This window comes from Hypomesus nipponensis, chromosome 14 (assembly GCF_054491055.1).
Source record: "Hypomesus nipponensis isolate SF chromosome 14, ASM5449105v1, whole genome shotgun sequence".
Classification (NCBI taxonomy): Eukaryota; Metazoa; Chordata; class Actinopteri; order Osmeriformes; family Osmeridae; genus Hypomesus; species Hypomesus nipponensis.
Genome location: NC_140374.1, coordinates 8,303,496 through 8,319,840, shown reverse-complemented (window position 1 = coordinate 8,319,840; position 16,345 = coordinate 8,303,496). Strand labels below are relative to the sequence as shown.

Sequence of the window (16,345 nt, the reverse complement as noted above, 5' to 3'; positions counted from 1 at the left end):
ACGTAAAGTCAGATGTGTAATAGCAAAGAGACTGAATAGAGTTCCTTGGTAACTGCATTTAGGACAACAGCCGAGTGGCTGTCTACTTGAAGAGATGTGGTAGGAATTTTGCCTCGCGAAGGGCTATAAACCATGGATGGAGTCAGATGGTTGATAGTAAGAGACTGAATAGAGTTCCTTGTTAACTGCATTTAGGAAAACAGCTGAGCGGCTGTCTACTTGAAGAGATGTGGTAGGAATTTTGTCTCGCGGAAAAGCTATGAACTATGACAAAAGTCAGATAATAACAAGTAAGATTTAGTAGGAAAATAACCACACAAGTTGTTTTGTAACTAAATAAAAAGGACTTAAAAGGTTAACAGCGAAAAAAGTAAACTGAGACACAGGAAAATGGTGTCTGAACAGGAGGGTGTGGGCGGTTGGCCAAAAAAGCTAAGTATAGCACCCTGAGGATAAAAGTAGACATAGAATAAAAGAAAAGGAAAAAATTGATGTTCAAGTGAAAATGTACCAATGCCGGATAAGTGGCTCACATGTTGTTTTTTGAACATTACAGACGCTGATCCGGGCATGTGGACACACCGTTCTGAGTGAGCTGTTAAAGAAGGTTTATCTAAAGATTGTATAAAAATAAAGGAATAAAGAAAAAATGAGTGTGGCTCCGTGGGTGTTGGTTGAAGTTTACCACGTTCAACAAATTGACCTTGCATGAACATGTAGATAAGCACACATAGGAAAAGATGGATTAATGTGTTATTATTGGTTAATAACGCTTATATCTTTAAGCCTAGGTCTGTTCTCGCCTCGAACTGCCATGAGTGATAATGAGAATCCAGAGGGAGGGGCCAGAGCGAGCCAGGGTGCTGACCAGACTTCACCGGAGAGACCTCCGCGCGTGACAGCAGAGGAGGTCCTCAGCCTTCGCTATCCCCTTCTCCGCGATCGTCTCCAGCTCATGAACAGAAAGTGGGCCAAGCGCACTGCCAAGCTGACGACGATGTGGCCAGAAAACGGAACTTTCGATCTAAGCCTGTGTGGCGATATGAGAGTGCTGATTGCTAATTATAAGCACTCTGGAAGTACAAAGGACAAACTTGAAAAGCGAGCAGAAGAATCTGAAATCTTGAAACTATATGAGACTCAAGGTCAAGACTATTGTGCCTCTATAAAAGCTTGTAGGCAGGCTGCCAAAGCTGATCACGAGACTTTAAGGGGAATGTCACCTCCCCCATATAATAGAGAAAAAGGTGCTTCCCCCCACCCCTCTATGGCTGGGGGGGAGAGGCCTAGAGCCTATCAACATGCCAAGGCTCCACCATATGAGAAGAAGTCGATAAGAGACAATGTCCTGCTGAAAGGGGCATATAGCCACGTCAGAGAGCTTCTGAAAGCTCCAGAAGGGATTGTGGAAAGAGAAAGGAAAAAAAGTGGGGGCGTATCACCATATTAAAGAACTGCTCAGAGAGGCGACAAGAGGTGTGGGACAGGCTGAGAGTCCTTTTCCCGGATAAGGTCAGGCTGGACATGCTGACAGGAGAAACCATCAAGCCAACCGAACCACCTGTGGCATTTATTCACCGAATCCTGGGAACATGGAGGGCGGAGCTTGGAAGTAATACAGAAGACGAGGTCTTGCAGCAAGCTATGTGTCAAAAGGGTGAAAGTCAAGGACTGTCTGAGGCTGTACAGGGAAAGCTGGGAGATGTAGTAAGTCTCCACTCAATGCCGTTCGCACAGTTTGGTGAACACATTGCTCACGCGGTGTCAAGAGACCGGAGCAGAGAAGAGGCTAGAAAAAGACAGAGACGATGTGAGAAAGTTGAATAAGATCCAACTAAAAGTTGGGCTGCAAGCAGTGCTCGTTTCTCCCCTTCCTGTCTCCAGCAAAAATAGACAGTGGGGAAACCAGAGGACAAGATAAGAAGGAGGGCCGAAGACAAAGAACAAGGGTGTTGGGGCTGCGGCCTCCCAGGACATTTCAAGCAAAATTGAAGATTAACAACAGAAATTGCTGTTGTCTCTTGTGGTGTCTGACAAAACACCTCTCTCGGAAGAGATGCACTCTGGTAATTGAACTGCAGTCTCACCTGCACCACAAGACATGGGGTAGTACCAACCAGTGCCCCAAATGATGATGCAACAACCAAACAAGGAAGCCACTGTGTTTTGGCTTGGAGAAATACAGATGATAGTTGAGTCCATATTAGACCGTTGGACTCTGGAGCTAAAGACTCTGTTGCCAAAAGCCCATCCCCCAGCCCTGAAGTATCATTGTACACTGCGGTATTTCCCCAACACAGAAAAAGAAAGAAATGATAAATGGCTGAAAGAACAACCACAGACTGTACCCATCACTCTCAGAGATGTCATCATTGGCCCTCAGGGGGCAGCAGTAATGATGAACGAAACACCTTACCTAAAGAAGCAATTCTCGGATGACAACTCCCTCCCCCATGTCACGCTACTGATTAACCCTGGATACAGGGCCCGCGACCTGGGTCCCATGGTAAAAGCGGTAAATACGCAATGGAAACCTACGGACAGGCCACAAGTGTGGACATCAGAGGAAGGAAAATACACCCAACTCCAAGTCATCAAGGAGGGCCCGTCAACCCCCCAGGCTATCAGACTGCCAGAAAGAAAGGCCGAAAAGATGACTGCGGAAGAACGGTGGGCGGAAATGATGGCAGTAGTCCCACCAGAGCTGTGGTCAACCCATGAGACGGATGTGGGCCTAATAAAATCTGCACAGGCCGTTCACGTCACACTAAGACCAGGATGCCGACCCCCTCGAGTGCGTCAGTAGTCCCTGAAGAAAGAGACTGAAGCTGGCATTGAACCAACTATCAAGGGACTCGATTGTTTTGCTAACAACGCTTGCAGAGAGAGGGCATAAAGCCTCTCAAGAAAAGCTCCAGTATTGTCAGCCACGAGTGCAGTACCTATCCAGAACGCTGGGAGCGGGAACCAAAGGAATTTCGCCAGCACATCTGCTGGGAATATCCCAGGCTCCAAAACCCCAGACGGTGGGGGACTTGATGACGTTTCTTGGCATGACTGGCTACAGTGCTGAATGGGTAAGCGAGTACACAGCTGTGGTCGCTCCCCTCAGAGACATGATGAAGGAAGCAGGAGTCACCTCACTACAAGCCAAGCTGAGGTGGACAGAGGAGGGAGAGAAAGCGTTTATAACCATCAAACAAAGTCTGCAGCAGGCTCCAGCTCTGGCCCTCCCGGATTATGACAGACCCTTCAGTTTGTATGTATCAGACTCGTCCTATGCGCTGGGGGTATGTCATCTGTTTGGGTCATTATGGAGGTCTAGGGGATTCAGAAAAACTGATGGATCCCCCATTCAGCATCACGGCCAAGTAATGTCTTTAATTACCGCCATGATGCTGCCAGACAGGATAGCAATAATAAAGTGCAAGGCACACCAGAATGATTCTTCCACCATCACTCCGGGAAACAACAGAGCAGACGAGGCTGCAAAACAGGCAGCGCAGGAGAAACAGGGTGCTGTATTAACGGTAGTACAAATAACCCCAGAATTGATCAAGAGGGACATGGCAGAGGCCCAGGCAGCGGCTTCAGAGTCGGAGAAACAGTTGTGGGAGCACAGAGGGACTGCACAGGCACAGGATGGGGTGTGGAGAAATCATGAGGGATTGATTGTGGCACCCATTGATGTTTTGTTTCCTGTGATAACAGAGGCCCATGGTGTGGATCACTGTGCGCGGGGCGAGACCATGGTCCGGATACGGAGAATAGGGCTGTGGTCTCCAAACTTAAAAGCGCAAGAAGTGTCAGGTTTTAAACAATTGTGACATCTGTTTAAAAAACAATTCTAAAAAAGGTTTAGAGACGGCCATTGGGTTTGACGCCAATGGCTGGAGGACCATTCCAGCACATTTGTGTTGATTTCGTTGACATGATTATTCCTGTTTATGGCAAGCGTTACATGTTGGTGTTGACGGATCGCTTTAGCAGATGGATAGAGGCCACACCAGCGAGACACCAGAGTGCTGAAACGGTAATACAATTCCTGACCAGGGAAGTTATTCCCCGTTTTGGAATTCCCATGATAGTAAGCTCAGATAATGGAAAGGCCTTTGTTGATAAAACGGTTATAAAAAGGCTTTTACCACCGGCTGGGGATTCAGCAGAGACTGGGGTGTGTGTATCACCCTCAGTCACAAGGTATCGTGGAACGAGCAAACGGCACTCTAAAGGCAAAATTAAATAAGATCTGTGCGGAGACTAAAATGAATTGGGTTGACGCTCTTCCTATCGCTCTAATGAAATATCGCAGTCAGGAGCATCGCGTAACCAAGCTGACCGCGCACCAAACAGTAACGGGTCGTGATATGCCAGTACCGGCGTACAGGCATCAAAGCCAGACCAAGGTAAAGTTAGAAACGTCAACTTCAGAACTACATGCCTTTGTGAAACAGGTCTCTAAGATCCAGGACGCAATCCAGGTGCAGGAGAGGAAGAGGGAGGAGCGGTTGCTGGAGGGAAGGGCCCCAGACGTCATCAAAATCCAACCTGGTGACCGGGTCTTTGTCAAGACCTACCGGAGGAAGTGGAACACTCCCCGGAGAGACGGCCCTTACACTGTGACAAAAGCAACAGCCACAGCAGTACAGGTCGAGGGTTCAAACACGTGGTTTCATCTAAACCATTGCGTTAAGGACCCCCGTCCGAGTTTGCTAACACCCTCTGACACCCTGACACAAAATTCAGACCAAAGGAAAAATTTGTCAGTCAATAATGAGAAATCTTCTTTTGTGTGTGCTCCTCCTGAAAGAAGGAGGGGAGACAGTAGAGCTGGGGGAACCATGCTGGTGAACCCCCCAGAGGAGGGGAGAGACAGTCTGGACCACAAACCAGATCCAGAGCCAGGGCTCGAGCCGGGGAGGGTCCTGCAACGGGAGCCAGTGAAGGAGGCAGACGAACCTCCAGCAGCCCGGCCAGAAAACCTGGGGGTGCCATTACTCGGGCAACCACCAGGAGACGGGCAGCTGAGCGAGAGGGAGACGGGCCAGACAAACCCCACACTGCCACTGCAGAAACCACCCCCGGAAGAGGGAGTGGCGGACCTGCCAGACCGCGACCTCACACCACAGTATCCCCCTCCGAGTAACAGGCTCGGCGAGGGAGAGGTAGGTGAGGACACGAGACAATGTGGAAAGTGGGGTGAGCAGTACTAACACCAAAACTGTGTGTGTAGCGCAAGTAATTGCCCATGCAATACCACCAACAAAGACACTAGAAAGGTTCGAGGGCGAACTAAAGGTTTCACAGCATCACCTGTACATAGAGTTAAGAGAGGTTTGGATGATTGTGACACCAAAACTGTGTGGGTATGAGAATCTCGGTAGAGAGCATGTACGAGTGGTGGCAAACTGTGTGGATGGAGCATTCTCAGTGGCAGGGTCTGCATGGCAGACAGGAACAGGTGAAACCAAGCTAACACCCTCTCAGAACACAGAACAGTTTGAAAAAGAAGGAAGGGGTCTCAGATCTCTTGGCCAACTAACCATGGAAAGTGACTACCCTCTTAAGAAATACCAAGCGGTGTCAGAGGGCCAGGGAAAAATGTCTATAGCCTAATACTATGTGCGGTAAATGCACTAGCCACGGCCCTCCCATTACAACTGGAGATGCATTTGTGCTCTTTAACACTGATTTGGTTACCTGCAATACTAGCTAGAAATTGCAGCAGAGGAAGAGGAGTGGAAACTTTTGGTGAAGGATGTGACGTATGGAAAATGTGTTATGAGGGGCCCCGGTCAAAAGGTCAATAGGAGGGTCAGTTGCTGGACCACGATCTGTCATGCCCAGTTAAGCCAACCAGGAGGGATACTAATTGAGGGACACCCAAAGAGTTAATTGTGAGATTCAATAAAGCTAACACAGGGAAGAGGGACCACTCAAATATGCAAGATAAAAACTGGATTGGAAGATTCCCAGAAGATTGTCACGATGAGGGCCCCCAGAGTTATCCTTTAAGACCATACAAAACCCCAATAGAAGGTAAGTTACTAACTAATTGGGCCCAGAGGGACATGAGGGACTGTGCCCTACAGATTTGGATGATGGCGGCGCCACGACATCTGCCAGCAATGATGCACTGGCGATTGACGATCACGTTCAAAATAGAGGAAAGCGATACATGGTGGGATATTCAGTTGGACGACTATCCAGGGTATCGGTTAGCAGCTACGGCAGATGTAGGTACGTGCCACCTCCGAAGCTTTAACAACTTCAGACTCCCCATGACAGTTGTGTGTGAGGAAAGAAGGTGTGCCCTCGCACGCCAGGCGGGACAATGGCTAGACAGAAGGGATCTCCCGCATGGACGCGTGACACTGCAGAGCACACAGATTTTTCTGACCACGGGGGGACAGGAAAGACCGGCTAACAGGTACCAGGTAGATAGACTTTTCGGAGTCAGTCCTACAGAGACTCCGTACGCTCGAGCAAATCGTGTTTCCACCTTCCATCTAGAAAACTGTATTATGGGTGTCATGGCATTGTTGGTGCCCTACCAGAGTAAAAATCAGATTTGCGAGGTGAGAGGGACTTTCTCGCGACACGAGGGAGCAGCATTCCTGTCCATACAAACGATTTCGGGACTATGGAGGTGGGCCTCGGACGTCCAGACTAAGTATTGTATGACAAGTGAGGAGGAAGGCCCCAGACATGTGACTGCCAGAATCGGGTGTTTTGAGAATGAATGTATGGTGGACCGAATCCACTCACCATGGATGACTGAGGCTCAGGCAAAAATATACTGGCCACAGCCAATCATCGAGGGAAAGGTGGAGGAAAATGATGGATACTATCTAGAGTTGCCACCTAACCAGAGTGCCTTCAGAAGGCGTAAGCGACAGGCGGGCCCCGTGGCGCTGGCAGCACCACCGGTAGCACGAAATTTGATGTTGTCAACTAAAATACCTTTTGCCACCCCAAGAGAGTCACGATTCACCCATCCAGTGACAGTGAAGTCAGGGGAAAATAACATCTGCGGGTTGGCCCACAGGGGAACCCAGGAGCCCTTGCTGGCGTGGGGTGAGTCTGAATGCACATTCACGATCACCAGGGCAGTAAGGGGCTGGGATGTGGTGGTCCGATTCGCGCCCCAGTGGACTTGCAGCCAGGGAGTTGAGTATGAGATACAGGTTCAGGCCCCCGTCCAGATTAGACAAGCAGCCCCCGACCCAGCTCTGGTCCCCTTGGAGTGGGGAGCAGAAACTGGACCCGCAAAACGAACGCACGCTAGAGGGCTGCTGAAGGAGGCGCAGTACAACTAGTGGTATTTATGGACTGAATTCACCGCACAAGCCAACGGCCTGACCGATTGTTATGTTTGCTCTAAGCCTCGGCCAGAGGAGTTGTATGTTACCTCCACTCACCTAGGTTGGGAGCAATGTGAGGAAAAGACCAATCAATGGCTGGCGGCTCCTGCCAACAGGCTGGAGGACAACATCCCCACCTGTGAAGCAGCATGCCTCGCCTAATTGGGGTCTCGTGAGTACACAGAGGGAGTGGATGGACTGTTGGGAAAAACATCAAGGGATGACATCAAGGTTAGCTGTCGGTATTTGGACGGTATGTTGCCCCAGTTAAAGGAAGAGGTAGCCATCCCAACAGGAGTATCTCTCATTCTGGAAAAATCATTTGAATGTTATGAGAAGCAAGGAGCAGTTGGGGTGGGAACAGTTCCAGAAGAGGACTGTAGCTACATCTGGGAAGTGGGTGGAGTCTGCACTAAACTGATAGATGGACAGGCCAGACAGATAAAGGGAGGAAAGACCAGGCGCCCTATTCCACCGTCTTGCCCATACCACTACCAAAATCAAGTAGTTGCTGATGTTTTTTGGCTGTGTGACTACAAAGCGGGTTTAAGATCAACTCTGCCGTTGGGGTGGGGAGGAAGGTGTGCTAGGGTGCATGCAGTAACTCATGTCGTTCACTTTAAATTAGCTAAAGCCACAGATAAGATCCAGGAGGCCTCACGGGCGCGCCGCGCCTTCACATCTGACGTAACTATTGATGCAATAGGCCAGCCAAGGGGGGTGCCCAATGACTTCAAGGCCAGAAATGAGGTGACGCACTCCTCGCTCTGGGGCAGCAGCTGTCTTCTACTTCTGCCATGACTTGGCAGAACCGACAGGTATTGGACTGGCTGTTGGCGGAGCGGGGCGGAGTGTGTGCCCTGATAGCACAGGTATGCTGCACATTCATACCAGAACATACTGCCCCAGAAGGTAAATTCACCCAGGCCATGGCTGAGTTAAAAACACTAAGAAATGAGGTGAGAGCTAATGCGGGACAGGGAACCGAGTGGTTTGGGTTTTTGAAATTAGATCTGGAGGGATGGGGAGCGAGTCTTCTAAAAATAGGACTGGCAGTAGTACTAACTTTGATAATTTTGTCATTTATCATTTGCTGTTGCATACCCAATTTCTGGTCTCGTGTCAAAACCCACTATGCCTTCCCTGTGGGGACTGTGGGATCCCTAAGAGAGACTGATGTCAAATCCGCTTATCTGCTCAAAACCAGGGCCTCCCTCCCTGAGCTCTACCCGGTGCCCGGATGGAAAAAGGAGGGAGTCATTGTGGAAGGATAAGCGGGCTGGAGAGTATCCAGACGAAGCCACGCCAGGCCTCGACAGCCGTTCGAGCCACAGCAAGGCGTGGACAACTACTCAATGAGTATCAATAGATGATTAAGTTTGTTGATTTTTTTTGTTTTAATTTTAAGGGATTGTAAAGTGATCGTGGGTCATAAACCCATGCCTGTGTGGAAAATTGTAAGAGGTTTGTGAAGGACTGCCCTTCCAAATCTATGAGGTATTGTAAGAATGGCTGTCCATGGTTTCTCCCCATAAAATATGGCCTAACAGGGGCCAGGGGGAGTTTTACTCCAGGATTTCATGAGCCACAGAATCTCGTCTCGTCTCGTCTCGTCATCTTCCGCTTGTCTGGGGATCGGGTCGCGGGGGCAACGACCTAAGCAGGGAGGCCCAGGCTTCCCTCTCCCCGGCCACTTCCACCACCTCTTCCTGGGGGACCCCGAGGCGTTCCCAGGCTAGCCGAGTGACATAGTCCCTCCAGTGTGTCCTGGGTCTTCCCCGGGGCCTCTTCCCAGTGGGACGTGCCCGGAACACCTCACCAGGGAGGCGTCCAGGAGGCATCCTAATCAGATGCCCGAGCCACCTCAGCTGGCTCCTCTCGACGCGGAGGAGCAGCGGTTCTACTCTGAGCCCCTCCCGGATGACCGAGCTTCTCACCCTATCTCTAAGGGAGAGCCCGGACACCCTGCGGAGGAAGCTCATTTCGGCCGCTTGTATTCGCGATCTCGTTCTTTCGGTCACTACCCATAGTTCGTGACCATAGGTGAGGGTAGGAACGTAGATCGACTGGTAAATAGAGAGCTTCGCCTTTCGACTCAGCTCCTTCTTCACCACAACGGACCGATGCAGAGCCCGCATCACTGCGGACGCCGCACCGATCCGCCTGTCGACCTCGCGCTCCATTCTTCCCTCACTCGTGAACAAGACCCCGAGATACTTGAACTCCTCCACTTGGTTCAGGATCTCCTCCCCGACCCGGAGATGGCACTCCACCCTTTTCCGGTCGATAACCATGGCCTCAGATTTGGAGGTGCTGATTCGCATCCCAGCCGCTTCACATTCGGTTGCGAACCGCTCCAGTGAGAGCTGAAGGTCACGGCCCGATGAAGCCAACAGGACCACATCATCTGCAAAAAGCAGCGACCCGATCCTGAGGTCACCAAACCGGACCCCCTCAACACCCTGGCTGCGCCTAGAAATCCTGTCCATATAGGTAATGAACAGAATCGGTGACATAGGGCAGCCCTGGCGGAGTCCAACCCTCACCGGAAACAAGTTCGACTTACTACCGGCAATGCGGACCAAACTCTGGCACCGGTCGTACAGGGACCGGACAGCCCCGATCAGGGAATCCGGTACCCCGTACTCTCGGAGCACCCCCCACATGAGCCCCCGAGGGACACGGTCGAACGCCTTTTCCAAATCCACAAAACATGTGTAGACTGGTTGGGCGAACTCCCATGTACCCTCCAGGACTCCGCGGAGGGTATAGAGCTGGTCCACTGTTCCACGGCCAGGACGAAAACCACATTGCTCCTCCTGAATCCGAGGTTCGACAATCCGGCGGACCCTCCTCTCCAGGACCCCTGAATAGACCTTCCCAGGGAGGCTGAGGAGTGTGATCCCCCTAAAGTTGGAGCACACCCTCCGGTCCCCCTTTTTAAAGAGGGGAACCACCACCCCGGTCTGCCAGTCCAGAGGCACTGTCCCCGATGTCCACGCGATGTTGCAGAGTCGTGTCAACCAAGACAGCCCTACAACATCCAGAGCCTTAAGGAACTCCGGGCGGACCTCGTCCACCCCAGGGGCCCTGCCACCGCGGAGCTTTTCAACCACCTCGGCGACCTCGGCCCCAGAGATAGAAGGGCCCCCCCCGATGTCCCCAGACTCTGCCTCCACGTCGGAAAGCGTGTTGGTGGAATTAAGGAGGTCTTCAAAGTATTCCTTCCACCGATCCAGGACGTCCCCCGTCGAAGTCAGCAGCGCACCGTCCCTACCGTATACAGTGTTGACAGAGCACTGCTTCCCCCTCCTGAGTCGCCGGATGGTGGTCCAGAACCTTTTTGAAGCCGTTCGGAAGTCATTCTCCATGGCCTCGCCGAACTCCTCCCATGCCCGGGTTTTTGCCTCCGCGACCGCCAGAGCCGCGTTCCGCTTGGCCTGCCGGTACACATCAGCTGCCTCAGGAGTCCTACCAGCCAATAAAGCCCGATAGGCCTCCTTCTTCAGCTTGACGGCATCCCTCACCTCCGGAGTCCACCACCGGGTCCGAGGGTTACCGCCGCGACATGCACCGACCGCCTTGCGGCCGCAGCTCCGGTCAGCCGCTTCAACAATGGAGGCCCGGAACATGGCCCATTCGGACTCAATGTCCCCGGCCCCCCCCGAGACATGATCGAAGCTCTCCCGGAGGTGGGAGTTGAAGCTCCTTCTGACAGAGGGTTCCGCCAGCCGTTCCCAGCAGACCCTCACATTACGTTTGGGCCTGCCAGGCCTGACCGGCGTCCTCCCCCACCATCGGAGCCAACTCACCACCAGGTGGTGATCAGTTGACAGCTCTGCCCCTCTCCTCACCCGAGTGTCCAAGACATGCGGCCTCAAGTCCGACGACACGACTACGAAGTCGATCATCGAACTGAGACCTCGGGTGTCCTGGTGCCAGGTGCACATATGGACACCCTTATGCTTGAACATGGTGTTCGTTATGGACAAGCCGTGTTTAGCACAGAAGTCCAACAACAGAACACCACTCGGGTTCAGATCGGGGGGGCCATTCCTCCCAATCACGCCCCTCCAGGTCTCACTGTCATTGCCCACATGAGCATTGAAGTCCCCCAGGAGGACGAGGGAATCCCCGGGAGGAGCGCTTTCCAGCACCCCCTCCAGAGACTCCAAAAAGGGTGGGTACTCTGAGCTGCCGTTTGGTGCATAAGCACAAACGACAGTGAGGACCCGTCCCCCCACCCGAAGGCGGAGGGAGCCTACCCTCTCATCCACCGGGGTGAACCCCAATGTACAGGCACCGAACCGAGGGGAAACAAGTATACCCACCCCAGCTCGACGCCTCTCACCAAGGGCAACTCCAGAGTGGAAGAGAGTCCAGCCCCTCTCAAGGAGACTGGTTCCGGAGCCCGTGCTGTGCGTCGAGGCGAGGCCGACTATATCTAGCCGGAAACTCTCTACCTCGCGCACCAGCTCAGGCTCCTTTCCCGCCAGCGAGGTGACGTTCCACGTCCCTAAAGCTAGCTTCTGCAGCCGAGGATCGGACCGCCAAGGCCCCCGCCTTCGGCCGCCGCCCGTCTCACACTGCACCCGACCCCCATGACCCCTCCTGCGGATGGTGAGCCCACTGGAAGAGGGTCCCACGTTGTCTCTTCGGGCTGTGCCCGACCGGGCCCCATGGGAAAAGGCCCGGCCACCAGGCGCTCGCCATCGAGCCCCACCCCCGGGCCTGGCTCCAGGGGGGGGCCCCGGTGACCCGCTTCCGGGCAGGGGCAACTGGGAACCATTGTTGTGTTTCTTCATGGTTGGTTTTTTGAGCCACGCTTTGTCTGGTCTTTCACCTGGAACCTGTTTGCCTTGGGAGACCCTACCAGGGGCATAAAGCCCCCGACAACATAGCTTCCAGGATCACTAGGACACGCAAACCCCTCCACCGCGGTAAGGTGGTGACTCACGGAGGGGGAGCCACAGAATAACAATTTTTTTTTTTTTTTTTTTTAAGCCACAGAATAACAAAGGCAATTCTGAACAACTGCTAGACACAGCACCAGTTATTGGAACTAGTGTGTGTGAACTAAATGTCTGATCAAATACCATCTTGTTTTTGTAAAACTGTGTTTGAAATCTGGGGTAACTGCACCATGGAGGAAAGGGAAATAAATATATACTCACACATGTGCTAAGCTTACAACCATACGAGTAGACAACACCAAGGTATCCTCAGAAAAAAGGGGAACCCTTGTTACATAACATTAATCTGAACCAATACACCAAGACAGACACCAGCTTATTTCAACCACATAATCTTTTATTTTAGTTTCAGTATAAGTTTCATTTTAAGGTTTCTATGTTTTCTGTTTTTTAAAAGGTTTTTCTTTCCCCTTTGGAAATTTTTTTTAAATAAAGAGTCACCTATCATATTAGTTGTAATACAGGGACTCAAGGAAGTGGATCCTTGAGAGGAGGGATTTGTAGTAGTTTCAGACAAACTACTGAAGCACAGGGTGCTAGTTAGAACAGGTTGTCCCATTCTGGTATCAATTAACAGCACTAGCAAGGGCTGGCCAGATAGGTTTGCCAAACTGCCACAGGGAGTAGCCTTATATGAAGCGGCAGCTCTGTTCCATTTCTGATAACTGTAAAGGTCACAGTGACTTGAAGTGGCGGTTGTGCGCAACAACATGTGTTGCGCGACTGGGCCATCTGTATAAACGGTGCAGGCCGAGTGCCAATGAAATATCTGTATGACGTGCATAGCCTGTATAAATTGTCCTGTGAGACTGTGAAAGTTTTAGGTTGGTCTCAGAGCTGAGGCGAGCCTCGTGTATGTATTCTGTTCCGGGCACAATAAAGTAAGACCTTTGTTATAATCGACTACGACTTGCAGACATCGTTCTTGTCCACATCAACTGACCTTGGACCATAGAGAGAGCAAATTGAGTCCACAACAAAAACTAAATGTGGGCTTGTGAATAAGGCATATAGTTGATGGGATGTGTAGAAAATGACTGGGTGTCCCATTGTCAGTGATGATGCTTGTTTGAAACCAAAGAACAGTGGCTGCCAGTCTCTGATAGCAGAGTGGCAGCCCTGCCTCTACATTATCTAGTTGTGTACTGTAATAGGCTAATGGTTGTTTCCCCATGGGCGTGTCTTTCAACAATACAGCAGTAGCATATCCAGATCATTCTGCAACATATAGATGAAATGGTTTTGGGTAAACGGGATTGCCAAGGGTGAGGGCGGATTGCATGTCACTGTTGAGAGCTAAAAAGCTCCCTCCACCTCTTTGGTCCACTGCAATGTAGCAGCACTACTTGCCTGCCCTGCAGCCCTAGTAAGGGCTCGCAAAGGTGCTGATTTGAGGGCATAATCACAAATTCATGGTCTGCTGTATCCCGTCATTCCCAACAAGGTAAGCATTAACCCTATCGTCTGATGCTTCGGAGCCTTGACTATGGTGTCAATCTGTGACAGGGCTATCTGTCTCCTATCCCCACTAAGCTGCCTGCCCAGAAAATCAACTATCATCTGACACAAACTGTAACTTGTCCCTACTTACTTTATGTAGCCTGCTGGATAACGGTACTGGTAACCTGCAGATTCTGCAAGTCCTGGGCCAACACTGATGAAACAGCTAGACTGTCCAGGAATCCCTGGGGTTATCGGGTGTAAGTAATTTGTTTACCTTCAAAGGTGAAAACAAATAGGTGTTGTGAGTCTGAATGTACTGGGGGGTATTCGTCGTAGCTCGCTAAGCAGTTTAGCGAGCAAATTTTCAGGCTAAGATAAAACACGCTCCTATTTTTGGTTCGTGGAAGCAAGTTTAGATAAATCACCATAGTAACATATCAATTAGCACTAACCTGCTCGAGAGCAGGCTAACGTGAGTGTAGCTGGATAAGCTTGCCACACCCCCGGAAAATTATTGGCAGCTCCCTTTTTGAGATACCCAGCTGACCAAGGAGATATATAGTTCGATTAGCTTTCCATACCAATAGAGTTCTTTGCGATCGCCAAGATCCTTTATTTCACACGGATGAGTTCTTGTTTGAGCGATATCGATTCAGCCGACAAGGACTCATTTATTTGCAAGACCTTCTCGGGCCGTACATTGCAAATATCACACGCCGCAGCAAGCTATGCATGAGCTTATGCTGCTGTATGTGAATATGTAACGAATATGTCTTATCTGTTGTGCCTGTCCTTTTTATGTTTCACTGTGGGAGAGTGGGAAACGTCATATCGATTCTTTTTTATGTCTTGACGTGAAGAAATTGACAATAAAGCTACTTGAAACTTTTACTGTGCTTCAGATTCTATGCATAGCCTTGAGGTTTTTCGCGTCAGGTAGGCTACATTTTTATACAGTATAGGCGATGCAGAAAACATTGGTAAAGCCGCAGCATGGGTTGCTGTGAGAAAAGTGTAGGCTATTGGCGCTTAAACAGCTGAGGAATCAATTCATATTCCCTGGCCATGTCCCAGTCAATGAAATCAAAGAGGGATTTACATATAGGCCTACATGCATGTACACATATGATATCAGGTCAAATGGGCCATCAGGTAAAATGGGCCATTTAAGGTTTGGGGGTCCCAGCCCTGACAAGTAATAGGGGATTTGATTGCTTTATGGTTGCTATGGTGGGCGGGCCAATAATTCAAACAAGACTGCACCAGAAAGCTGCATGGTAAGTAGCCTGGCATACCAAGTCTAACTTAACTATTATAAGGATGAAAAATCAAAAAAAAAAAAAAAACATGCACTTCAAAAACTATGCATAATATCTGTCTCGATGGCATCAATCAGAAATAATGTTGTTAGTTTGGTATGTTAACATATTTTTTGCAAAAGTTATGTTTTTCTTGGTGGCCCAATTTACCTTAACCCACTGAGGTAAAATGAGCCATCATCTGTGTCCCCCACAAACACACATACACATGTGTTGGAGTGTGAGTGTGTGTGTGTGTGTGTGTGAGGGTGTGTTTTTGTGTCACACCATTATTACCCCAACAGTAATAATGGTAGTAGATATTTTATGTATAGTGAGTATGGCGAACGAGAAGGAAGCGAGAGGAGAGAGGGAGAAGGAAAGGGAGAGAAAAGAGAGGAGGAGCAAGGACCAGAGAGGAAAGGATACAAAGATAAAACAGGGATGGAAAGGAAGGCCAAACAATTACAATCTGTGGAAAGAGGAGAGGATGAAGGGGGCCTTAGATGAATACATGGAGGGAGAGAAGAAAGGAATTACAGTGAGTGTGCACCTCTTATCAAGAGCATGGGGTGTGCCGCAATCCACACTGCAAAGACGTATCAGTGGAAAGGTGACTGGCAGTGAACATGTGTCAGGGCGGAAGCCCAACCTTCCACAGGAGGCGGAAAGGGAGCTTGCTGCCACCCTCAACACATTGGCGCATAGGGGGTTTCCCTTCACAAAATGTGATGTCCAGCAAGTGGCCTTTGATTTTGCAGCCAAGAACAACATATCGGGTTTCTCCAAGACAGCAGGGAGGGCCAGATTTGACTGGTTTAAGAATTTTCTAAAGCGCAACCCAGAGCTTGGGATGCGCAAGCCAGAGGTCCTGTCTGCAGCATGGGCTGCTGGACTCAACAAAGAGGTGGTTAGCCAGTGGTTTAACCAGTATGAGAGCTTTTTGGTCGAGCTGGGTATTGAGGGCACACCGTCACATATATATGGAACTGTGACGAGTCTGGGCTTTAGGATCATTTTTTTTATTATGGCACATATGAACATGTTTGTTTAATGCAGTTTAAATGTTTTGTGGCTGTATAAGCAACTGTGTTTAAAATTAAAATTGATGATAAATTACTATTTCCCTTTGCAGTTTCACTGGCCCATTTTACCTGAACAGCAGGTCCATTTTACCTGAAACTGCTTGTGCCAAAAAAGTTGGCACAGCTGGTGTTTCAAGAACTGTAGGGCCTAAATAATTTTATTACATCATTTCAACAAAAGA

At 50.1% G+C, this 16,345-nt stretch overlaps 1 protein-coding gene across 3 annotated transcripts in view; it reads left to right on the top strand.

Moving 5' to 3' along the window:
- The first annotated feature begins 792 nt into the window (after positions 1-792).
- LOC146258487 (uncharacterized) overlaps positions 793-16,345 on the top strand; it is a 37,189-nt gene continuing 21,636 nt past the window's right edge. The window contains exons 1-2 of one of the 3 annotated variants that reach the window (XM_084673151.1): positions 793-5,165; positions 8,572-9,288. In XM_084673151.1, the coding sequence (XP_084529277.1) occupies positions 4,266-5,165; positions 8,572-8,586 (915 nt within the window). In that variant the 5' untranslated portion in view covers positions 793-4,265 and the 3' untranslated portion in view covers positions 8,587-9,288. Of the gene's footprint in view, positions 5,170-8,571; positions 9,289-16,345 lie in introns of those variants that run through there. The other 2 variants (XM_084673152.1, XM_084673150.1) reach the window with 2 other exon arrangements.